The 26,400-nt window shown below is 32.0% G+C and overlaps 1 protein-coding gene across 2 annotated transcripts in view; it reads left to right on the top strand.

Annotated features, from left to right (window-relative positions):
• LOC129905675 (nonsense-mediated mRNA decay factor SMG8) overlaps positions 1-26,400 on the top strand; it is a 92,407-nt gene that overhangs the window by 20,626 nt on the left and 45,381 nt on the right. Inside the window, exons 4-5 of one of the 2 annotated variants that reach the window (XM_055981216.1) lie at positions 11,100-11,230; positions 11,288-11,381. The exons of the other annotated variant lie outside the window; for it this stretch is intronic. Of the exons in view, the coding sequence (XP_055837191.1) occupies positions 11,100-11,230; positions 11,288-11,381 (225 nt within the window). The remainder of the gene's footprint in view (positions 1-11,099; positions 11,231-11,287; positions 11,382-26,400) is intronic. 2 annotated transcript variants of the gene reach the window in all.

Genomic DNA, 26,400 nt, shown 5'->3' with positions numbered 1-26,400 from the left:
GGGCAAAATATAAAGAAAAAATGGGAATATGTACAACATAATTGAAGATTTAAAAAATGTCTGAATGCTTCAAGTTCTGCTAGACTGTTCTCGATGAGAACTCGATTATATACCGCTTAAGCGTTATAGAAATTAAAGTCAAGCTACCTACACCAATTAATGCTCGTTGTACATGAAGAACATCCGCTTTGTTAACATTTGGATTTAATGTCTAGAAATTTATCTATATATATTGCAAATAAATCTATTTTACTCTGAGAAGCATAAATGGTTTTTCTAAGATGTATTTTAAATGAATTTTTCTTGGTTTTTGTTTTTCTTTTGAACTTATAAATGTGATAAGCCCTTGTATATAGAAACTATAGTAGTATCATGAACGTGAATTTTTTAGGTTCGCTTCCTTGGACTAGGGTGCGCTGCGGTAGCAAAATGTCTGATATGGAGAGTAGAATGAAGGAAAAAAACTTTGTGTTAGAGGAAGAAAAATATTTGAGTCTTTAAGGAAAGAGTAAGGGAGAATACCGAAAACATGTGTTTCTATTTTGACAGCCAGAAAATAGAGGAGAAATGTAAACAATATATATATATGTATATTCTTGTTTCCTAGGTGATTTAATTTTTTTCAATTTGAATATTTTTTTAAAGACTTCGATGAACGTTTGTTTTGGAACTTTTGTTTGAATTGTTCTAACGCGATGTTGCAACATTTACTTGAACTCTTAAGCGTTTTGTTACAATTATTTAATTTATGAATTGTCTTTGGCTTACGAAGTTTCTTGAATGTTCTGAACACAGGGTGCCCCAAAGTTTAATTTCCAACAGTTTTACGATTTTGTTATTTAAAATTTTTTTTTATAATAGCTCGTTGAGGCTAGGGCAAATCGTCCCGTTTCTGCGTGAACCACGTATCTATACATAAAATTTTGTTCTGTTCTTGAAAGAAATATACATTTTTCGTGAAATTAAAAATATGATTTGAACATAAGGAAATCAAGTTATGTTTAAGACATATTGATTGAGTTTTTTTCTAAACAAAAATCCTTTTATCTATTCATTCTGAAAGTTTTAGAGCAATGTTTAAGAGGAAAAACAAATTTAAAAAAATGTACTTACGAGGTTCAAGGAGAAACGGGACGAAATGGGATAATTTACCATGGTGTTTTCGTTTGGTAAAAAATCAGTTTATTTTTATTAATTAAATAATAAATAAATAAAATATTCATGTTTCTATTATCTAAAAAATTTGGAATAAATAACAAAATTAAAATACCATGTTATGTTTAGTAAAATTACTTTTGTTCAATATAATAATTATAGGAATCTACCCTGCCTTTTTGGCTTAAGCTCCTTATTTTATTTTCTCGCTGTAAAAATGATGAGCCCTCTCAGTAAAAATCTTCCAATAATTTTTCTATGTTCACTTCCACAGCCTATTGGTAAATATGTGCCTTCTTCTTCAAATATCTGATCAAACCATGTTTCCACTATATGTTCCGTAATCTGTTTCTCACTTATATTGGCGTTGAACATTGATTGGAAATTTTGAACTACAGTTTCAAACATTACGGATGGAACTGTAAGTTTGCCGAACTGGGAAGGTGTTGTTATGCTGCTGTAAGCTCTCAGTTCTGTTAACAAAGTTTGCTCTCTTATTTCGTCTTCATTAATCATATTCTGAGAGCAAGCTTCGCATTTTAATGTTTTCTTAAGCTTTGCTGCTGCAAATCCAGCATAATAGACTGCTGCTGCTTTCTGCAGTTTTTTTGCTACCATATCCTTATTTCCTTTGTCTGTGTCTATTTGTTCGTTTCTATCATCCAAACTAGACTTCAATGGCGTTTCCAATAGGTGGTCTTCAATTGGCACCTTCATTTTATATTGTTTTTTTTCGGCTGCTAGTTTGATGTCCATAGGATCTTCATAGTTCCCTATGCTAAGCAACGGCTCGGCATCCGCATCTGCGTAACCAGAACGTTCCGCTGATAAGAGATGTTGAAACATTATTTGCTTGAGATTCCGAATGAATCTCCAAGCAGAAGCGTTTCTTTCGTAGCTTCCTCTATTACTCCTAACCATAGAAAAAACATTTTCAGCGACGTCAGTATTTAAATGGGCAAGAAGCAAATAATTCTGCTCATTGCTCTTTAAATATTCCCACATCAACTGCACTCCCAAAAGTGTTTGCTGAAAACCCTTGAAGCAATGCGGTGTTTTATGAGAACCACTTGAGCGCCATGTTGCTATCCAATGGTTTGCATCTATTAATGACTTAAGAGTGTCAGTAGTTTCCGACACAACTTGTTGGTTGGGATTGCGCGAGTAGAGTTGACCAGTGTTGAAGTTGTCGAATAGGTCATTCATTTTCTTTATGAATTTAGCTGTTCCAAAGCAATTTTTCTGTCTTCATCCGTTTGGAAACAATTTGTTGTCAATGCATACATAAGCACAGAGTATACATTTTCACTAAAAACTTGCGTGACCAACTTTACTCTTAATTTATCAAAAGACTTGGTTTAAGATGTGCGTTGGATAGCTTGTATAGGACTTGAAAGGTGTTGGATTTAGAGTCCTCTTCAAACAGCTTCACTATGATGTTCCAGGATACGACATCATCCCCTATTGAAATGGTATTCTCAAGCAAAATATTCCTTACACTCTTGAAGAGATGGACATAGTCATATAACAAAAATACTCTATGATTGTCTATATCTACTATATAAGGTGTTGTCTGCACGGCTGGTTGGACCTTTCTATAAGCTGATATATTCGAAGTTCCTTGGTCACAGCTTGTTGCAACCGGAGTCAGTCCACAATTTATAACTCCTTTAATAATAAAAATTTACATCTTGGAAATGTTCCGCTTTTGGTGATCCTATATAATAAACAATCGTCTGTTTCCAATTCTTATTTAACCCTCTTATTGTGAACACTATTGCTTTATTGGCTTCAGTGTTCTCTCTACCGTACTCCCCGAAGTCCGAAAATCCATATATAATGTCATCCTTGACATTATACTCCATTTCCTTCCTTATGACCATTTCATCGAAAAGAATAACACATTTTTTATCCATGTCTGGCATTTCTTTGGCTTTTTCTGTAAGCATTTTTACCATCGACTGGCTTAAACCTGTTGGTAAGCGAATTTCCGAGTGCCAGCGGTAGATGGTACTTACCGATGGCAGTTTGAATCCCGCAGTCAACATGAATGTGTAACACGACGGGGATTTTAAGAAAAATTTTAAAAATAAATCCTTCTCTTCATCTTTCCATGGACTCTTTCGCTTATGAAACAGTTGAGAGTGTATGAATGTTTTTAGGTCTTTTGAAAACGTTTTCATTTGTACGCCGAGGCTATTCTCTAAATGATACTCCCGGTCTCTTTATAGTTTTCTTGGGGTGCGAAAGATATTTCGGGAAACCATACGCTTTGGTGTTGTCTTTCGCACTGCTTTGTAAGAGTATAACCCACGGGAAGGAAATTGAGATGGAGAAATATGGGATGAAGGAGCAACAGCTGGCAGAGAATAATCTCTGACATATGTTTTTGGGGTACATTCAGTAAACGATCAAGTGTAGATGCACGAACGGTCCACAGAATGTAGGTGGAGTAACAAATGTATGGTCAGCAACGAGTTTGAGCGATCAACCAGTAGCCGATGTAGCTGCACAAATAAGTGAAGATGCACGAACGGGTGTAGGTATTAAAATGGATGTAGCTGCATGAGATGTAGATGCACGAACAGATTAAGATGCAATGTTCTGGGATGCAGACGTGACTGTAGAAGAGGTTGGCTTCTTGTTCTTTATCAAAGCATTCATTATACTCTGACATGAAGCATCATAACTACTTTCAGAGCAAGTACAGATTGATGTAGAAGAGATTGGCAAAGCATCAGCGGTTAATTTATTAAAAATGGACTTACGGAGTATATTCTTTGTATGGAAGTGCTTTTCACACATATAGGATACGTAAGGTGGATCTCTCATGTGTGAAACTCTTCCATGCTTAATCCAAATAGGAAAATAAAAAAGCGATAGATAAATATATACCTATAAAGCAAATGGATTAAATAATATATGAAGTAAATAAATAAATAATTTAACTCTGCGGACAGTAAGTATAAATCAAGTGAAGTATGAAAAAATGTTTAAAAAGATTTAAAAAAAATTAAACTGAATAAATTAAAATCAACCAGAACACCCTATGCAAACAAAGAAAATATAATAAAAAAATGAAATGCGAGCGAAGAAGTAATACTAAAAAGTATCAAATTTAAATTTAAAAGAATTAAACTCAATTAACTAAAATAAACTGGAACACCCTATGCAATAAAAAGAAAAAATAATAAAAAAAAAAATGAAATGCGAGCAAAGCAAAAAAAGGAAATTATATTAGGATGAAATTATATAATATGGAAACTTATTTGGTGAAGGATTAAAAATAAATTAAAACAAATAAAAAAAAAGCTATAAATATAGGTATTGCGAAAGTAAATATTGTTAAAATAAATACAAAAATTATTAAAGATTGCGCCGGGGCACTCAATGAATCAGAGGTCCAGTCTTGAGAAAAACTTTTTAAAACCTTAAACTCACTCAGTGATGTTTCTTTTTATGGTACTCGTTTTTTTTACGATGATGAAAAATAAATCAATTAATCACAACAAAATCAAAAAAACACATAAATTCAATCAGTTTGTATCAATAACAATTATTATTATTAAAGCCACAACACTAATCACAAGCACTCAGTTAGAAATTCAACGGTTTTTTGATTTAAAATACAACGAATTCGAAACAAGTGATTGTTATACCCATCTCATTCATACCTTTACTCTCTCTAACCCATCTGTTGCACCATGTAAATGCGGAAAGTCATTTTTTCATTTCTTGTTAACTTGTAGTTTGCTTTGTAAATTGTAATTTTGCTTAAAGAGATTCATTCCAATTAAAACCTTTGTCAAAGATAAATCGTCTTGTTTCATTTAATAAAATTTATTTTTTAATTGTTTAATTTAATGTTTTTTGAAACACCGTTTTTTGCACACTTTTTCGACTTCAAATTGCATAGAAAAAAAAAAAAAGATTCCTACGTAATCAAACCAAGCTCAGCTGATTCAAAATCCTTATATATTTCTTGATAAAAATCCAAAAGCTCAGCTGCGTCATTTTGCATCCAACTGAGCTACAGCGATTTGATTTGATAAAGTCAGTCATTTTTTCGACTTTTTTTTCTCATGTGTAAAAATAAAATTTTGGAAAATTAGAGTTCTTTGTTTTGTATGTGATGGATTCCAATAACATGACTTTTATTTAAAAGGAAAAACATATTTTATGTATATTTACTACCTAATTTGTTTGAAAGGGTTTTATAGCTTATTTCTTTTAAACCTCTAATAAAACTTTTAATTAATATCATTAAATTCCATTCAGGTACTTTAATTTGATAAGAGCTTTTTACCGGATTAACGAATTTTCTAATATTTAAATATAAAGACAGACAGGTAGTTTTCATGGGATGTCATAAAATTATAAGTAATAAAAGGATTAGAATATTTTTTGGTGCTGGTATTTATTTTTAAGGTATAAAAAGATGAAACACTAAGATGAAATAATCATTTAAAGTTTAAAAGAGCAGTCGCATAGTTCAACAAAAATATTTAAAATGGATATATCGCATAACAATTTGTTTGAAATTTTTGTCAACATTAGGACTTTTGAAGAACTTATTTCTGCCGTAGTGAGTGAATACCAACTACCAGATGCAAATTTGTTGGAAATTGAACATACATTAAAAGTATTTTATTACAACATTAGAAAAAAAATGGATCGCAGCCAATAGATCGAAACATAACTTCAGAAAGAATGAAAAATGGCTTTCTTTATCTCTGCATATTAATACCGGACAAACAGAAGAAACGGGTGATCTTCCAACTACATCAAGGTTGTCAGTAGGAAGGCCAAGGAAACCAGTCGATGAGTGCTCAACATTCACAAAAAAACAAAAACTAATCAAAGCTACAAGGGAGATAAGTACTGAACATCTCTCTGATGCTTTAAGTATTAGATATAATAAGGACCATCAGAAGGCGAAGAGTGATATAATTAAGGCAACATCTACTGCAAGTCCACTTCGTGTTAAAAGAGTCAAAGAAAGCTTTCCCACTCCACAACAAAATCCCATTAAATATACTAATGAGAACGCGTTAGCTTTGTTTATGGATTTGGGTCTCTCCAAAGAAAAATACAAAATCCTGCGAACTTCGTTGAGGCACCACAACATAGATGTTTTGCCATCCTATAGTGCAATAACAGCTGCGAAAAAAGAAACTGTTCCAGATAACTGCGAAGTCACGGAAATATCAGCTAGAGTGAAACTTCAAGACATGATGGACCATACTACAAGGCGCCTATTAGAAAGCAAAACTGAAGATCAAATAACTGCACTGAGTAAATGGGGCTGCGATGGATCTCTGGGCAAAGTGCCTACCAGCAAAAAATAATTACAACAGATGGTGAAACAGACGCACACTTGTTCATGGCATCAGTTGTCCCACTTCGACTCAAAAGTTCAAATGGTGAACATTGGAGGAACCCTCGCCCATCATCAGTTCATTTCTGCCGACCCATAATGTTCCAATATGCTAAGGAGACTAGTGACATCATAAATACCACAGTCAGTGATATTAGAAGTCAAATAGCAGATATTCAACCAACAATATATAAAGTTAATGAAGAAATAACTATATTTGTGAGTCACGAGTTCTTTTTAACGATGATTGACGGAAAAGTTTTAAACGAATTGACAGAAACAAAGTGTACGCGGTCATGTCCGATATGCAAAAGGACACAAAAAAGCTTCAACAATCAAGATGAATCAAATGAAGACGAACATAACTACGAATATGGAATCTCTCCACTGCATGCTAGAATCAGATGCATGGAATTTATTTTGAAACTTGCGTATACCCTTCGACAAGAAGGAGAAGACTATGATGAATCTATTGGCACCAAGGAGATGGAAAAGAGAAGAAAACAAGCGATCCAAACGCGTTTTCGAGATGAGCTTGGACTTGATGTGGATAAACCAAAGCAAGGCTATGGAAATACTAATGATGGAAACACTTCAAGGAGATTTTTTGAACAATCAGATGCAACCGCTCGAATAACTGGAGTCAATGGAGAAGTTATTATGAGGCTGAAAATAATACTGAATGTTTTGAATTGCAGGGAAGTAGTGAATGCAGTTAAATTTGGAGAGTATACTAAGAGAAGAGCAGAGCTTCTAAAACAAAATTATCCTGAAAAACTACTCACACCTACTCTTCACAAAATATTGGTGCATAGTCAAAATATCATCGAATATCAATCACTACCACTTGGAGAACTGTCAGAAGAAGCCCAAGAGTGCAAAAATAGAGACTACAAGAAGTACAGATATCAAAACACGTGCAAAGTTTCAAGGATTCGGCAGAATGAAGACCTATTTAACATGCTTGCAATCTTATCGGATCCACTTAATTCTTCCTTAAGGCATGTAAGAACCCAAGAAGATCTGAAAGAACAATACTCTCCAGAAATGATGAGTTTATTACAAATTTCCCCGGACTTAGATGATAGTTTTCAAGGTCTAGTGTTGTTTATATGTAAATTTGTTAATTTTACCCTTTTCCACTATTTGACTTGTAATATATCACTAAAATACACTATAAATATACTCTTTTATAAAGAAAAATAAAAAATTGCATACAAATTAAAAAAAAAAAAAATACTTTTTTCCCCACTGTTTCACTCGAATTGGTTCTTTCCTTTTTCCCACTAAGTCACTTCACTCAGATTACTTCAGAAATTGATTTTGACGATTGTATATCAATATACCATAGTGTTTATCACCTTATCTAAAACTTCTTACTTTAATACCAAATTCTGAAACACCCTGTAAAGTTTTTTTTTTTGAAACTCACAATTTTCATTGGAAATTTTCTTCAATTAAAAAAAAAAATTGTGGCGATATCTTTATTTGTTTAGAAGATATTAATTTTGCAAGCAAAAAAGTCAAAACGGGCCACTGTGCGCCGTTCTCGGAAGATTGTTGTTACTACTAGCATTATGATTTGACCCCGTCCTGCTAGTAGTGGACGTTGGCAAATCTGTCGCTTTACTTGCTTGCGTAGCAAGTGATGTAACATAAAATCTTACGGTTTTTGAGTAATTTAAGTGTAAATTTTAAAAAATAGCCCAAAATTGTGAATAATGATAAAAAAATTTTCGAATTCAAGCTTTTTGCATTTTTCGAGAACATGCACTTTGGTGTACTAATGTAAATTTTTGTTTACACTATTAGAAAGAAGAGATTTTAACGAACAAAACGCCCACCGATTTTTTGAAAAAGCTGATATTTTGACACGTGAATTTTCGATTGAAAATTAGAATGTTTTTTTGGTATTAAGTAAAAAAAAAGGTTAAAAAAAAAATATTTTAAATCAAATAAATTACTGTGTATTCGGGACATAATAAGGTAAGTTTTCACCAAATTTCGTAGAAAAAAAAAATTTTTTTGAAAAAGATAAAAATAAAAAAACAAAAACTCGTTTTTTTGAATTTTTCACGTAAATTTTGAGGTTATGTGAAAAAATTGTTGATTCATAAGTTGTAGATCTTTTTATTACCTACAACCTTGCCATACAACTTTTTTCCATAGGACTTGTAGTTTTGCCGGAAATCGAGATACAGCTGTGTTCAAAATAATAGTAGTGCCTGCAACAAAATAACATTTTTTATATTTACGGTGCTTCTATGGTTAAAAATTTAATTTCTTTGATGTCAAAGTTTGTAACGGTCAATTACTAATAAATGTATCGTAATTTTAAAATGAAAAAGAAGGTGCCAAATAATTTTTCATTGATTTTTGGTTGTTCTTTCGAATTTGACCTGTTCAAAATAATAGTAGTTAAAGTTATTTTTTAAGAATTTAAGAGCGGTTTATAACTTAGAATATTTATTTTTGGTTTAAAAGTAAGTACTCATATAATTTGAATAATTTTTCAACAAAAAACGATTTGTTTCGGTTTTAATCTATTTAAAGTTCGAAGAGCAAAACACTGCAGTTCGGATAAAGGAAACTTATACGAAAGCTGCTTGAAGAAGGGAAAACCTACTTGGAAATTCAAGTTTATATTAGGATGCTCCCCTACAATGGTAGCCTATGCAATAAAGTCAACGAAAGACCCGAAACGCGCGGTAAAAAAAGAAAAAAGACCGCCGTAGATGACAGGCGTATTGTCCCGACGAGGAAAGTTGAGCCTTCTGCATCGTTGTTTCACATCCAGAAGGCTTTAAGCCTGGATTGCAGTGCAGTGCACATTCGGAGGCGAATGTTAGACACTAATTTGTACGCTTGAAACCCACGAAAAGTTCCGCTCTTAACAAAGAAATATGTTAAAATACTAAAATTTTCGACCCTCCATGTTTAACTGTTTTCGTCGTATACTTTGGAACATAATCCGTATTGGGTGGACGTCGGACGTATTGTGGAGATCCAGTACCACCAAAAGGGACAAATATGCTGTCATCAGTAAACAATATGTTACGCCATTACTTTGCTGGCCAGTTTATGTGGTCTTTTACAAACTGGATACGCTTTTTAACATGTTTCGCTGAACTTTTCGTGGACTTCAAGCGTACAAATTAGTGTCTAACATTCGCCTCCGAATGTTCACTGCACTGCAATCTAGGCTTAAAGCCTTCTGGATGTGAAACAACGATGCAGAAGGCTCAACTTTCCTCGTCTGGACAATACGCCTGTCATCTACGGCGGTCTTTTTTCTTTTTCTACCGCGCGTTTCGGGTCTTTCGTTGACTTTATTGCATTGGCTACCATTGTAGGGGAGCATCCTAATATAAACTTGAATTTCCAAGTAGGTTTTCCCTTCTTCAAGCAGCTTTCGTATAAGTTTCCTTTATCCGAACTGCAGTGTTTTGCTCTTCGAACTTTAAATAGATTAAAACCGAAACAAATCGTTTTTTGTTGAAAAATTATTCAAATTATATGAGTACTTACTTTTAAACCAAAAATAAATATTCTAAGTTATAAACCGCTTTTAAATTCTTAAAAAATAACTTTAACTACTATTATTTTGAACAGGTCAAATTCGAAAGAACAACCAAAAATCAATGAAAAATTATTTGGCACCTTCTTTTTCATTTTAAAATTACGATACATTTATTAGTAATTGACCGTTACAAACTTTGACATCAAAGAAATTAAATTTTTAACCATAGAAGCACCGTAAATATAACAAATGTTATTTTGTTGCAGGCACTACTATTATTTTGAACACAACTGTATACTATTTTTTACCATTAAAAACTCAACCCTACCACTTTCCAAACTCGGCTCGCCCGTAATTTATTTTTCGCTTCATTTGTATCATATTCACCTCCTTTTCCAATGGGTTTCATCCAACTATGATTTTTTCTTATTTTTTAATGTTTTTCAAGGCTTCGGCACTGGTCTATATTCACTGAAGCAATCTTTATATGTACTAAAGAGTTTTTATTCTTCACTGAATTTATTTTCCAATATCGTTAAGTTATTAATTCTAAAGATTTCTTTTTCACAGAATTTTAGAATTAATTTCACTTTTTATATGAGTATAAGTGATTAAAATAATTTTCTTTCTTTTTGTAAAAAATTGAATTTTAATTTTCACTTTATAATACACTTGAACGATAGGTGAACGATGGTTTCTTATTTGCAAAGGATACACATATTATTTGTGTATCCTACCGACTGCGCCAATTTTGGTATTTATTTAAATGAAATACTTTTCAATTCTGTGGTTTCTGTTTATTTTCTTTGGGAGTCAAAATATGATCTCAATTCAATATGTGATTTTTGTTTATTTCCTTGAGAGTCTAAATATGATATTAATTCAATGTGCGATTTTTGTTTATATCTTCTGGAGGCAATCAAAAGAGTTTTGAATTACCTACAATGTGTATTTTATTATGAAATTATCTTTGTTAAAAAATGCTGGTGTCATTATCCTTTATTGTAACATGTATATTTTTCTTTTTTTTTATATATATATTTACAGAGAAAGATATGTTCTAAAATTTCTTCCCAAACTATTAAAAAATTCAAATGCGAATACGTATTTCGGCAAATGTCCTCGTTTTTGTTCTCCGCGCTGTCTATTTTTCTTTGAAAACTATCCTGATGGATACGGTAAGTTCTCTTAACAATTTATACACTTAAAAAATTAATGTTAGTTATTAATTTTAGATACCACTGAAGAGTGTATTTCAAAATTTGAGTTCGAAATTGAGGATAATATTTACAAGATGTTTCGAAGTGAGCTTATTATTCCGAACAAAAGGTAAATTCAATGTACATAAATGCGAAAATATCTGTAAGTAAATTAAGATAAAAATGTACCTAATATATATTCTGGAACGAAAATAGAAAGACATCCTCCCTTGTTCCATTTATATTGCAGGGAACAACAAAAAACAACATTTAAACAATATAAGGCATTTGTACTTGCCCTTAAGGGCATATTGGTTTCGTGTCAGAAAAAAATTTCAATATGATTATGGAGAAGTTAAAAAAGTTGTTTTCGTTATGGCGTGCGTTGATCTGGGACCCTATGTTGAAAAACGATTATCGTTGAAACTACTTCGTTACCGTTGAAACGGGATTACGTATAACGATAATCGTTTTATTTCAATGATACTCGTTAATCTTTATGACTGCCATTGACCTATCGTTTGACTTTCGCTTTTGTTTAGGTGTAATAATATTGTTGCGTCTGCGTTAGAATGCATGTGAGCCTCAAAACAAATATTTTTTTCTTTCTCGTTTTACATAAGTGCTCTTTGTCGTGACTATCGTTTAATTCATTATCGTTATCGTTTCGTATTAAGTAGTATACCTCCTGTGCGTCGCTCAGTTGGGCAGCCCCATATAGTGTTGTGATATAAAGGTTATTTTTTAAACTAAAGCTTTGGGAAAAAAGATCACGTATTCTAAACTTAACAGTAAATTGATAAGATGAGCATATTTGTTTTGTTCAAAGTCTTTGATTTATGTTTAGTCATGCGGTTGAAGTTAAGAGTTTAAGAGCAAAAATTCAGTTTTTAATAAGTAATAAAAAAGGTGTCCTTTTTTTTTTGTTTAAACTCAAAATTATTTGGGAACAAAATAAAATAAAAATGTCAGGCATAGACGAATGTAAATTACGAGGGTGGTCCCAAAAGTACCCGACCTAACAAAGAAAACACACAATTGGGAAAAATTATTTTTGTCTCTCTACATAGTCTTCTTTTAGCTGGATACACCTTTCCCAGCAATATTTAATAGCTTCCATACCCTTTTTATAGTGAAAACCGTCGAGCTCCTCAAAAAAGCCGTCTCACCTCTTCATTTTTCGCAAACTTCTTACCACCGAAACATTTTTTCAAGTTTGGAAACAGAAAATAATTCGAGGGGCCAAACTCTGGTGAATATGGTGCCTGATGAAGCAATTGGAACATTAACAACTTCGCCAAGAACTCGATTGCAAGATCCTCACGACGCTGTTTTTGTTCGATTTTGAGAAATCGCGGCACCCATCTTGCGCACAGCTTTATCATGTCCAAATTTTCAGTCAATATGCGATGTACGGTACTTTTTGAAATGCCTACCATGTCTGCTCTCTCGCGCACTTTCAGTCCACTGTCACCCAATGCCATTTTGTGGATTTTTTTCACCATTTCTGGCGTGGTCACCTCATTTGGTCGACCACTGCGATGTTCGTCTTGGCAGCTCGTACGACCTCGTTTAAACTCTGCCACCCATATTTTACTGTTGTAAACGAAGGAGCAGACTCCCCCAGAACAGAATCTAGCTCCGCGTTGATGTTGTTTGGACTGAGGCCTTTCAAATGAAAGTATTGGTTCACCAAATTTTTCAATTTTTGCAAATTTACTGAGGGGTTCACTATTAATCGCTGCCAAACAAGTACTGAACAACGTAGGGTCGTCAAACTTTAAACTTAAGCTTTCTAAAGTTGGTACTCTCTACCATAGTCATTCTTTCAAACAAAAAGCGCCATATGTTTGTCAGGTCTGGGACTGCCCTCGTACTATTCTTCTTAAAAAAAAAATTAAAAATTGAATGAGAAAATAATTAATTCTTTAAAACGCATCTTTAAGTTTTTTTCTCAAAATCTTCTGTTTAGGCAAATATTTAGCAAGTCTAAAAATGGAGAAAGCATGATAAGTAATTACTCTATAACCCTATATAAACACCTTTGCTAAATTTTTGCCTAAAATATTTTTAATGAAATTTTGAACTTCAAAAAACGATTTTTGTTTTAAAGAAAGTGCTTTTTTGTTTTTATCAAAATAATTTACAAAATCATTCTTTTTTGAAAATCATGCACTGATTACGTATAAACAATGTTTTTTGTTTTTTTATTTTTTTATAAGAAGTTTCGTGAACCAGGGTGATTTGTTATATTAAGTTAGTGTTTTTTTTACTATTTTTTTTTTATTAAAATAGTTTTTAATTTAATTTATTATTAATTGTTTTCCAATTAAAATTGATGCGGCTATAAGGTTTTTTCAAAATAGTCCCACCTTACAAAGTAAAAAAAATAACTTGAATATCAAATTTGACAATTTTTTTCAGGGTTTTCACAAAAAGTATTTGCGAAAACCACTTAAATCGAAAAACATTTGAATGATTGAAAAATAAGCTTTCAAAAAAGCTATTGCACAGTATTCTATGTCTTTTTCTTGATTTTATGTATTTTTTTATACCTTTTTAAAAATATGTTATAACCGTTGAATAGTGGCTATAAAAAAAATAACTTTATTTTTTTTTTTTTTTAATGCAAAATATATTTTACAGTTAAAAGAATTTTTTAAATTAATGGGCTTTTTTTCACTTTGGTACCAATAACTTCCTATAGTTAGGCTGCTTAGCAATAAAAAACAGCTCAATCGTGCACTTTGTGATAAAAGCATGAAATTTACGTCATTGGTAGTACTCAATATAAGAGTTATTTTTAGATATTGGGCCACCTTGTATTCCATCTGGAAGGAAGTGGCCCAATATCTTAAAATGAGGGTTATATATTGTTTTAACAATCCTATTAATTTGGTCTTTTTATCACAAACTGCACAATTATTTTTCATACTTTTGCTTATTCACCTACATACCTCCTTAAAATCTTTAATTTGTATGAAAATTCAATGAAAAATAAAAGCAAGCTCTTTAAGTTTGCCATGAAAATTAAATATTCCATGGTAAATATGATGAAAGTTTGTTTTATTCTTGATTCTCTTAGTATGTATAACATTTGTATGCATTTAAAAAAAATGCATAAATTTTCCATTGTGTGCAATGGTACCAATTCAAAAGTGTGCTTTCTCACTAAAAAAAATATTTTTTTTACATTTTGCATCGAAAAACGAATTTCAATATTTTTTCAAAGAAAAAGTGCAACAGATATGAAAATTTTTTTGAATGCTCATGTATGAAGTCAATTATTGTAAAAAATTATAAAAAAAAAGAAATTTATAAAATTCATTCATTCGTGGTTGTGGTAACCGAAAACGAAAGATGATGAAATTTAAAATACACTGAACGAAAAAAAGCTAATATTTTCTAAACTGGTTGCGATAGAAATTTTTTCTGTTTGGTTTTAGTACAGTCTTAAGTTAAGCTATAAGCCATTTCAGGCTTATCCATTTTTTACCGTTACCGGACACCCTGTAGTTCGTTGACCATCAACTATTCTCAGTCCAGATTCTATTAGTGATGTAAAGTTTCTGTCATGTAAAGAGGCTGCATCATGGAGCTCCGTGAAGCCAGAACTGCGATCTCAAAATTTTTGAACCAAATTTGTCGAATTCGTTTGCCCACCGTTTGTCCATGTTTGTCCACCCAAAATTTTCGTTTGTCCACCCTTCAAAAAAATTTTAGAGCAAATTCTTTTTTTTTATAGGATGAAAAATGAAAAATCGTCTAAAATGCTCAAATTTTGAGACAGACGTATAAAACTAACTGCAATCGTTTGTACACCTCGAGTTCTATACACATATCAAATATTATCGTTTTTCCACCCCCCATTTAGAAGCAATTCAAAAACTTTTGCACTGAAAAATTGAAATTCCCTTAAAATCCCCAAAAATCAATTTTTATCAAAAATTTAAACTGCTATCGATTGTTCACCTCTAGTTCTTTACGTATAACAAAAATCATCGTTTGTCCACCCTCTGTTTAGGAGATATTCTAAAAAGAATTTTTTTATAGCAACTCTCAAAAAAATACGCATACACCACAGTGTACCTCTACTGAAAATTACAAAGTCCCCAAAAATTTATTTTTTTCAAAAATTCAAACGGCAATCGTCCACCTCGAGTTGTTTACAAATACTAAAAATCGTTGTTTGTACACCCTACGTTTAGGAGATATTCAAAAAACAAATTTTGTACTGAAAAATTGAAAGTCCCATAAAATCTCCAAAAAAAAATTTACAGAAATTTTAGCACTTATTCTTATTCAAATAACAAAGCACTCTCGAATTACTAGGTTAACTTTAACTAATTATATGAAAAAAAGTATCCAAAAATGGTATGAAAAGCCAAAAATTTGTTTGACAGTTTTTAATTTTTCTCTAGGAAAATTGTTTTTTATTGACTTATTTTTTTAGAAAATTAAATGATTATTTCAAATGTATTCTTGCATTTTTTATATGACTGAAAATGCAATCTTAAAAAACAGATAAGCTAAATGAATAGCCTTTCAAAAAATAATTATCATTTTATAAAAAAAAAAATGTCCCACTTCCTTAAGAGAAAAATAAGAACAAAATAAATTTGGAAAATTGTGATGTTGGGATAGTTCTATTTCTATTTCACCATTTGAAAAATAAAATCTTTACTTCTAAAATCGTAAAAAAGAAAAATTAGGATTTCACATGCTTTTATTTTGTCATGATACGATTATTTTTCATTGAGAAACAGCTTACCAAAAATCACTAAAAAAAGATACACCCTAAACGTAGGGTGGACATACGACGATTTTTGGTATATCGTCGCCCTAGTATTGGAGTGCCGTATACGCCAAATTGCATTTTTTGAACTAGGTATGCAGCAGTGGCGAAGGGTTCATATAACTCGATTATTTCCGTCTTACCTTTTGAAATTCTCAAACTTAACAACATAAACTTCTTGAACATGAATATAATTTAAATCAACACGCTGTCAACATTATTTCAAGAACTCTGCTTTCATTTCTACTCTACACACATCACCTATCTGCATTTCAACTCACTCCATAAACAAACACAAAACTAGAGCAAGACAAAAATCAGCTAGGAATAAAATAGGTATACAGCAAGAAAATAACACGCTTCTTTCCGACTTATTATTAAGATTTAGTAATTTGATTATGACTTTAATCAAAAAAAAAAGTCGAAAAAGTCGAGAGCAAAAACTATGCTATTATGATTTTAATCGACTTTAGGTAGTGTTCTGAATTTAGAAGTCACAAATTGTCATTTGCAAACTCCTAAGGTCTAAGTTTTTGAAATATTATAATTTTTTATTTCCAATATATAGATATTTATCTTCGAAAAAAATTAATTTTAATTTTTAAATAAATTTTATACAATAAAATATGTATAAAATATGATGATTTTTTGAGATTCAATAATTAATTTTCTAAAAAAAAATACACGTTGGTAGAATGCCTCTTCAAAAGTACCCAAAAATAACGTTTTCAGCTAGTTATTATTCAAGTATTTCAAAAACGTGATAGTCAAAAGCAATTTTTACTTCGGAAAAATCCTTTAGAAAAGTATGGTTTGTAACTTTATAGGTATTATTTTTTCTTGGAGGAGTCAAATAATTTTAATCAGTTTAGTTTTATGAAGAAAACAAAGTTGTAGTTTAAGGACGCTCTTACCTTAAGTTTTGTATACACCTGTATAACTGTTGCTTCTGTCGGTGTGGAGAGTTCTTTTTCTCAAGGAAAAGATAATCAAAAACATTAGAAAAACACTTTTTATAAATTCAAATTAATAAAAGTGGGCTTGATTTTTCGAAAAAGTTCTTGCAGAAAAGCGTAGAACTTTGCACACTTTTTAATGGAAACTTTATTAACAAAAATTGACAATTGGTTTGAATTGCTTAACTTCATGGCTTGAAACGCAGAAATGGGAGCGGGTCATAATTCTGCTTGTCAAAATTCTGTGCGACAAAATTCTGTGGGGTCAAAATACTGTAAGACCACAACTCTGTATGTCATTATACTGTAAATAGAAAACTCTGTACGTCAAAATACTGTATGAACAAAATACTAACATGCAAAATTCTGTTTTGTAAAATTCTGTACGGCAAAATACTGTATATCAAAATTCTGTAAAAATGCAGTAAAAAAATATCGTTTTGATAATGTACAAAAGTGCGCGCGCACTTTTTTACATTATCAAACCGATATTTTTTTACAGCATTTTTACAGAATTTTGGCATACAGAATTTTGATGTACAGAACTTTGAAGTACAGTATTTTGACCAAACAGAATTTTGCTATACAGAATTTTGACTTTCAGAATTTTGTTCGGACAGCATTTTGCACATACAGAATTTTGACATACAGTATTGTGGCATACAGTATTTTGAATACAGAATTTTGCAACATACAGAATTTCGACCCCAACCCCGCAGAAATGCATTATACGAAATAATATCAATTAGGTTTACCTGAAATTGAATTTCTTGGTGACTAATTTTTCTTCGACTTACCATTCGAAATTATTCACGCCTCGCCACTGGTATGCAGTCTTATGTTTTCGAAGTTGCTCTTTTCAAATCCTCTATCCGTTTTTTTTTCTATCTTTTTTCGTTGCCGAGATATTCACTATTGTTTTGACAAAAACAAGAAATTTTGGCGTTTATGTTTTTTTCTTGTTGTACGTGTATATGAATAAAAGAAACTTCTGATTTTCATGGCGTATACGGCAAACTCATTTTGGACAAAAATTTAAATATTTTGAAAACTAAACAAATTTCAGATGTCCAATAACATGTAGTACATATATAAAAGACACATTTTAATTATATATCATACTAAAATATCAAAAAATACCAGCGGTTAGTTCTTTCGCAATTATATTCCGAACATTTAAATGCGATTTCCCAAAAATGTAAAAATGGCGTATACGGATCTTCAATACTAGGACCACGATATGTAAACAACTCGAGGGGGACAAACGACAGAAATTTGAAATTTTGAAAAAAAGTTATTTTCGGGGATTTTAGGGGACTTTGAATTTTTCAGTACAAATTTTGTTTTTAGACGATTACCAAAAATCTGATATACCAAAATATGTAAACAGCTCGAGGTGGACAAACGACAGAAATTTGAATTTTTGAAAAAAAGTAATTTTTGGAGATTTTAGCGAACTTTGAATTTTTCAGTACAGATTTTGTTTTTTGAATATCTCCTAAACTTAGGGTGGACAAACGACGATTTTTGATATATGTAAACAACTCGAGGTGGACAAACGACAGAAATTTGAAATTTTGAAAAAAAGTAATTTTTGAGGATTTTTAAATTTTCACTGAGGTGTGCGTATTTTTTTCGATTTTTCAGTACAAAATTTATTTTTTGAATATCTTGTAAACGTAGGGTGGATAAACGATGATTTTTGATGTACGTTTAGAACTCGAGGTGGGCAAACGATAAAAATTTTGAAAAAAAGACAAACGACGATTTTTGATATATGTAAACAACTCGAGGGGGACAAACGACAGAAATTTGAAATTTTGAAAAAAAGATATTTTTGAGGATTTTAAAATTTTCACTGAGGTGTGCGTATTTTTTTTCGATTTTTCAGTACAAAATTTGGTTTTTGAATATCTTTTAAACGTAGGGTGAAGAAACGATGGTTTTTGATGTACGTTTAGAACTCGAGGTGGACAAATGATAGAAATTTGAATTTTTGAAAAAAATAACACGGTGTAACACTCAAAATATACGCGAGCGGAGACCTATCACCTTTTGTAGAGCTAGTCGCACTGATTACGTAACGGTATTTAAAAAGTCTCTAACACCCCAAAAATCTGGAGTTAGGGGCGTAAAACGGTTTTTTTGACCTTCACCCATTGAAATAAATCTAGCTTCGTCAAATTTTTACCCATTTTCGTGAAAACTATATGTTTCTACGTCTTCTAGTTTTTGAGAAAATTGAAAAATAAAAAAAAATAAAAACAAAAAAAAATTTGAAACAAGAAAAATCTGATAAAATAATTTATCAATTTTCTCAAAAACTAGAAGACATAGAAACATATAGTTTTCACGGTTCGATAAGGAATCAATTGAGGCAGTTTTCTGTGTTAGTAATTTTTTTTTATTAAAATTCCAATCTGGAAAAAATAGTATAAAATGAATTTTTAAAATTTTATAATATACCTATTGATTTAAAAATTAGAATTAAATGTTCAATTTTGCCTTTCGGAAATGGTATCATTTATTACTGTATGTGTTGTCGTTGTTTTTTAATAATTTTTTTTTTTTGTTTTGATAATTTTTTTTATTTTTAAATGAACTCAGAAGATTACTATTTAAATATTGTTCTCGGAAGAAATCAGCTTTTGAACTAAAATATTTCATTCATAACTTTCCCTTTAACCCTTTCATGCTAATTTTTAATTTTCCCAATATACCTACCCGAAAAAATAGTAATTTGTTTTAAAAACAATCATCCCAAATCTTATTATTGCATATTTTTTAGGGATATGTTTCTACTACGCACCTACCTGCAAAAATTAACTGGGCATTCCCCACTACCCCTTTTGTATTGTTACCTAACGACTAATTACTTTTTTATTTACTCAGTCATTGATAAACTCCACAATTGTAAAATTAAAATAACCTGCTTTTATTGCAGCAAACAACCAACCCTCAAAACCTAAATAAAAAAAAAAAAATATGCAACAGGTAGGTACCTATAGGACGTAGAAATTGGAAGTGGTTGTTTTCATTGTTCAAACTGTTCATGATTTTTCGATCACATTCGAACTTTCGATCATTTCGAGTAAAGCCTAGTGTTTATGAACAGTCGATCTGTTTACGAGTAATTTTGTTCGTGGGTATTGAGGATCGAGTATACTCATGAGTTCAAACAATTTGTATGGTTTTGTTTGTGAGTATTTTTGTTTATGAGTAAGATGATTTACGAGTATAGAGAGAAAACGATCGAGCACGAACGATCATTTTAAAAAATTGAAATTGTTCGAACAGGTTCGAACATACTCATTTGGATCTCTGGTGGACAAACGACAGCAGTTTGAATTTTTGATAAAAATTGATTTTTTTTCATATAATTAGTTCAAGTTAACCTAGTAATGAGAAAGTGCTTTGTTATTTGAATAAAAATAAGTGCTTAAATTTCTGTAAATTTTTTTTTGGTGATTTTATGGCACTTAGAATTTTTCAGTACAAAATTTGTTTTTTGAATATCTCCTAAACGTAGGGTGGATAGACCGAGAGCCGGGAACATATTTTAGCAGTTTTGGTATAACCGAAATTCGAGTGTGTACATATCTAGATATGCACCACAGTATGTCAACGGAAAAAGTCTGGCAGTGATCTTTTTCAGTTTTTCCTTGCCAGACGCATCCAAAGTGCAGTACAAAATCAACTTTTGGCGTTTTGGTATAACCGAATAAATGATACACCATAAAATCATAAAAAATCCCCTGATTTCGAAACTGTGGGTACCGCAAGTTTCTTTTTCAGCTTTCCCCCCGCCAGACCACTCTAAAGAATTTTGAAGTGAATTTTTCTAATAAAAAACCTAAGATCTTATTTTGTGTTAGGTACAACCGTATGATGGTAACAAATTAATATTCTATGTCTTTTCCAGGTCTAGAAAATATAAGCTTGAGCCAGCTATTTTCAGCCTTCCCCCTGCCAGACGCATCCAAAGTGCAGTCAAAAATCAACTTTTGCTGTTTTGCTAGGTATTAACCGAGTAAATGATACACCAAAAAATCATAAAAAATCGCTTGATTTGAAAAATGTGGGTGCCAGACGTTTTTTTCAGCTTTCCCGCCAGACCGCTTTGAAGCATTTTGAAATGCATTTTTCAAATAAAAACCTAATAGCTTATTTTCTGTTAGGTATAACCGTATGATGGTAACAAATTAATATAACATGCTGCCGGCTCTAAGACTAGGACAAACGACGATTTTTAATATATCGTCGCCCTAGTATTGGAGTGCCGTATACGCCAAATTGCATTTTTTGAACTAGGTATGCAGTCGTATGTTTTCGAAGTTGCTCTTTTCAAATCTGCTATCCGTTTTTTACTATCTTTTTTCGTTGCCGAGATATTCACTATTGTTTTGACAAAAACAAGAAATTTTGGCATTTACGTCAAATTTTTCATGCAATGCAAGAAAATTTTGAGAATTGTTTTGACGTACGTTATGTTTTTTTTTGACGTACGTGTATAGTATATGAAAAAAGAAACTTCTGATTTTCATGGCGTATACGGCAAACTCATTTTGGACAAAAATTTAAATATTTGGAAAACTAAACGAATTGCAGATGTCCAATCACAGGTATATAAAAGACACATTTTAATTATATATCATACTAAAATATCAAAAAATACCAGCGGTTAGTTCTTTCGCAATTACCTTCCGAACATTTAAATGCGATTTCCCAAAAATGTAAAAATGGCGTATACGGCACTTCAATACTATGTAAACAACTCGAGGTGCACAAACGACAGAAATTTGAAATTTTGAAAAAAGTAAGGACCCCGCACATTTTGTATGGGAAGTGGCCCTCGGTGAACTTGTCTGAAATTTTAGTATTAGCCCAGTCGAATTAAACATTTCAAATGGAAAAAATTAGATCGTGCAATTTTTTTTCATAGGACGGTAGAGGAAATCACTGAAAGCTTAAAACCAGTTTTTCGGGAAAATTGACCTTGTGCTTAAGCCGCCATCTTGGATTAAAGGTAAAACACGTTTTAGTGAATAACTCGGCCATTTTTGATTTTTGACAAAAACTATGTATGTAAAACTTGTAGAAAATTTTATTTTCTATAACTTTTATCTTAATAAATTTTTCTATATGACCCATATTTTTCGAGTTAATTTGAAAAAACAATACCCCTACTCAGCTTAAACTTTATACCCGCTTTGATTATAGATTTTGAGTTCAACGCAATATGGGAGTGTTTTTATATGTTATTGGGGATAATAAATCTAGCTGCAATGTTAGTTTTTGCAAATTCCTGAAATTTTATAAACAAAAGGAACTAGGTATCTCAAAATCGGTAAGTGTCGTTTTAAACAAAATTAGTTAATATTATAATTGATGTCTAGCAAGACAATTAAGTCTTTGAATTTTTCAAATCGGCTCATTAATGTCTGACATATGACCAATTGTTTGTAACTCACTCTCTCTTTTAAGCTTTTATTATAAACAATTGGTCATATCTCAGGCATTAATGAGCCGATTTGAAAAATTCAAAGACTTAATTATCTTGCTAGACATCAATTATAATATTTACTAATTTTGTTTAAAACGACACTTACCGATTTTGAGATAGTTCCTTTTGTTTATAAAATTTCCGGAATTTGCAAAAACTAATATTGCAACTAGATTTATTATCCCGAAAAACATATAATTCACTCCCATATTGCGTTGATCTTAAAATCTATAATCAAAGCGGGTATAAAGTATAAGCTGAGTAGGGGTATAGTTTTTTCAAATTAACTCGAAAAATATGGGTCATATAGAAAAATTTATTGACATAAAAGTTATAGAAAATAAAATTTTCTACAAGTTTTACATACATAGTTTTTGTCAAAAATCAAAAATGGGCGAGTTATTCACTACAACGTGTTTTACCTTTAAACCAAGATGGCGGCTTAAGCACAAAGTCGATTTTCCCGAAAAACTGGTTTTAAGCTCCCAGTGATCCCCTCTACCGTCCTATGAAAAAAGTTGCACGATCTAATTATTTCCATTTGAGCTTAATTTTTTGTACATCCCGACTGGGCTATATGTTGTTCTCTTGAAGCCCTTGATCAAAAGTCGTTATGGGCAGAAAGTCGAAAAATGGACAGTTTTTAAAATAACGGGTTTTTTCCGATGATAATCTCAAACCTTTTTAAAGGGTTTCGCGATAACCTCAAAAAAGATATTCGTTTTTTTTTTATGTTATCTCGAAAACCTGACGTGATAGGGCAAAATAGACTTCGAGTCTGGTTTTAGTTAACCGAAAAACATATATTTAGCACTGTCGCACTCCAAGTTTAAAAACAAAATTTTTGGGGGCTGTCACATTTTTTGAGGTTATCTTAAAAACCTGACGTGATGGGGCAAAATGGACTTTGGATTCGGTTTCAGCGACTTTAAAAACCTATGGATTACACTAAAAATAGCGCAAAACACAATGTAGACAATTACTATTACTTTACAATGGTTTGAGATAGTCATCGGAAAAAACCCGTTATTTTGAAAACTGTCCATTTTTCGACTTTCTTACCGTATCGACTTTTGATCAAGGGCTTAAAGAGAACAACATACTAGAATTTCAGACAATTTCACCGAGGGCCACTCCCCATACAAAATGTGCGGGGTCCTTTTTGGAGATTTTAGGGGACTTTGAATTTTTCAGTACAAATTTTGGTTTTTGAATATCTCCTGAACGATAATTTTTTGTTTGTATCCATTTCTCGAGGTAGACAAACGATTGCCGTTTGAATTTTTGAAGAAAAGTAATTTTTGGGGGCTTTGTCATTTTCAGTAGCGGTACACTGTGGTGTATGCGTACTTTTTTGAGAGTTGCGTACTTTTTTGAGAGTTGCTATAAAAAATTCTTTTTGGAATATCTCCTAAACAGAGGGTGGACAAACGATGATTTTTTGTATACGTGAAGAACTCGAGGTGGACAAACGATTGCAGTTGGTTTTATACGTCTTTCTCAAAATTTTAGGATAGTTTGAAATATTGTTTATTGTAATATTTTTTCACTTTAAAAGGACAAATAGTTTTGTAGTTTCTCATCATCTTAATATTTTAAAGAACATTAGAAACAATGTAATATTTATCTTAATGATTACACTCATCACACAAGAAATAAAAGGATTTAGATTTGTTAAGAAGTACTAAAGGTCGCACATATGGACTTGGAGTTTCCATGATTGAATCTATCTTTGTGTGTTTTTTTATTTTTCGTGATTTTCGAAAGAATCAAAACTGCAAATTCCGATAAATGAAGGTTATTATAACTAATACGTCAAAATTTATAGTATCTTTTATTCTTTCAGAATATGTATGGCTTTTTGACCGCAGATTGGCGCAAACCTTAAAATTTTGACCCGAAGTAAATTCTGATTTCCAATTTTTTGTTCCATTGAAGCAGTATGATCAAGCGAGTTGATATTTTTAATATTTGGTATTCGTTGCAAAAAGGTCAAAAAAGATTTAAGCTCTTCTACAAGACCGAGCAGATCAGACTTATTTACAAAAAGGTCATTGCAGACTGTTTATCTGATCGATAAACGGAGTACCTACTTTGGTGTCGCTGTTGCTGCTGCTGCGCCCAGAGATGATTCCCTTTAAATGGGGTGGTTGTCTGCTGTCTCCTTGTTCTTTTTTTTTTATTTCGTGGTTGAATTTCTCGTTTTAGTGTTCTTTGTTTTCTTTCTAATTAAAAGAACTTTAGTTTGATTTTAATTGTATTTAACAACTTTTATTTAATTTTGTTCCTTTTTTGTTAGTTTATTTCTTCTTATAATTTGTACAAGTTGGATTCTTTTTTTTTTTTTTTGAGTTGAAATTTTACTTTATTTTTATTGAGGGCGAACTTGTGCCAGTGGGGGAGAAAGATTGAATGAGGAAAAATTAATGTCAGTAATGACTGAATAAAATGGCGGACAAAAAGGGAGGAAGGGCAGCCAACTGCCCGCCACAAAAAACACGACGAAACAATATTTGGTGATGCCAAACATTGTTTCGTCGGGGATTTTGTTTAAGGGTACGTTAACATTACTGCCCCCCCTTGGCGTAAGTCGCCAAAGAAATTTTAAAGCATTAAATTAAAAAAAAATTATGATGATTATGGTTTGGAAAAAAATAAAAATGAAATTTGTTAACGGCGTGAGGCGCCCAAAAAACAAATTTGAAAAAAAAGAGTATTAATAAAGCTTATGTAATCCTTCAAACATATTGATTGACATATTAATGTAAAAATTTTTAATGTTATAAAATATGATGTTGTTATTTAAAGGGCAAAACACAAAGTTTTACGACTGGGCGTCTAATGTCGCCGTATTGGGTTTTGAGCGTCGCCACCCTTACTCTTCCATCGACACCAGGGTGTACTTGTATTACATGACCAAGGCGCCATTCAGTGGGAGGAAGAATTTCATTTTGAACCACTACTAGGTCATCTACCTGGACATTCTCTTGTGGCGATTGCCATTTATATCGTTGATGAAGTTCTTTGAGATATTCGTCTTTCCATCTACGACAAAATTGTTGCTGAAGGCATTTAAGTTTTTCCCATCGGTTAATATAAGACAAATCGACAAATTCCAAATTTCTTTCAGGAAACATTATCAGCGGCCGTCCACAAAGAAAATGACCTGGAGTCAATGCCAAGATGTCAGAGGAATTATTTGACATGGATGAAAGTGGACGCGAGTTTAAACAAGCTTCAATTCGAGCTAAAATTGTGGAAAATTCTTCAAATGTAAATCGTGCACTGGTCCCTAGTCTTCTGAGGTGTTTCTTACAACTTTTCACACCGGCCTCCCATATGTGGGGCCCCAGGCGGAATAAAATTCCATTTAAGACCTTGAACACCATAAGCGGCACGAGTTTCTTGGGGAATAGTATCGAGGAATTTCTTGAACTCTTTACGTAGAAATGTATCGGCACCAGTAAAATTGGTACCGTTGTCCGAATAAACTTGTGAGGGCAAGCCCCGTCTTGCAGAGAATCGAGCAAATGAAGCCAAGAAAGCTTCAGACGAGAGGTCACTTACAGCCTCTAAATGTATAGCCTTAGTGGAGAAGCAGACAAATACACAGGCATAACCTTTTGTCATACGGCAATTTCTTGCATTGAAACTTGATCACGAAAGGGCCCGCAAAATCAACCCCTGTAACAGTGAAAGGAGGAGAATAAGTGCATCTTTCAGGGGGCAAAGCAGCCATAAATTGCTTGCATAGTGCTTTTTTATTGATAACACACGTTTTACATTGGCGAATACAGAGCTTGATGAGATTTTGTAGTCTAGGGATCCAAAAACTTTGACGCAAGAGTCGTAACATTAAGGAATTGCCACCGTGCAAAGAGATTTCATGAATAAA

This window comes from Episyrphus balteatus, chromosome 1 (assembly GCF_945859705.1).
Source record: "Episyrphus balteatus chromosome 1, idEpiBalt1.1, whole genome shotgun sequence".
Classification (NCBI taxonomy): domain Eukaryota; kingdom Metazoa; phylum Arthropoda; class Insecta; order Diptera; family Syrphidae; genus Episyrphus; species Episyrphus balteatus.
This window is presented reverse-complemented; position numbering and strand designations above follow the sequence as displayed.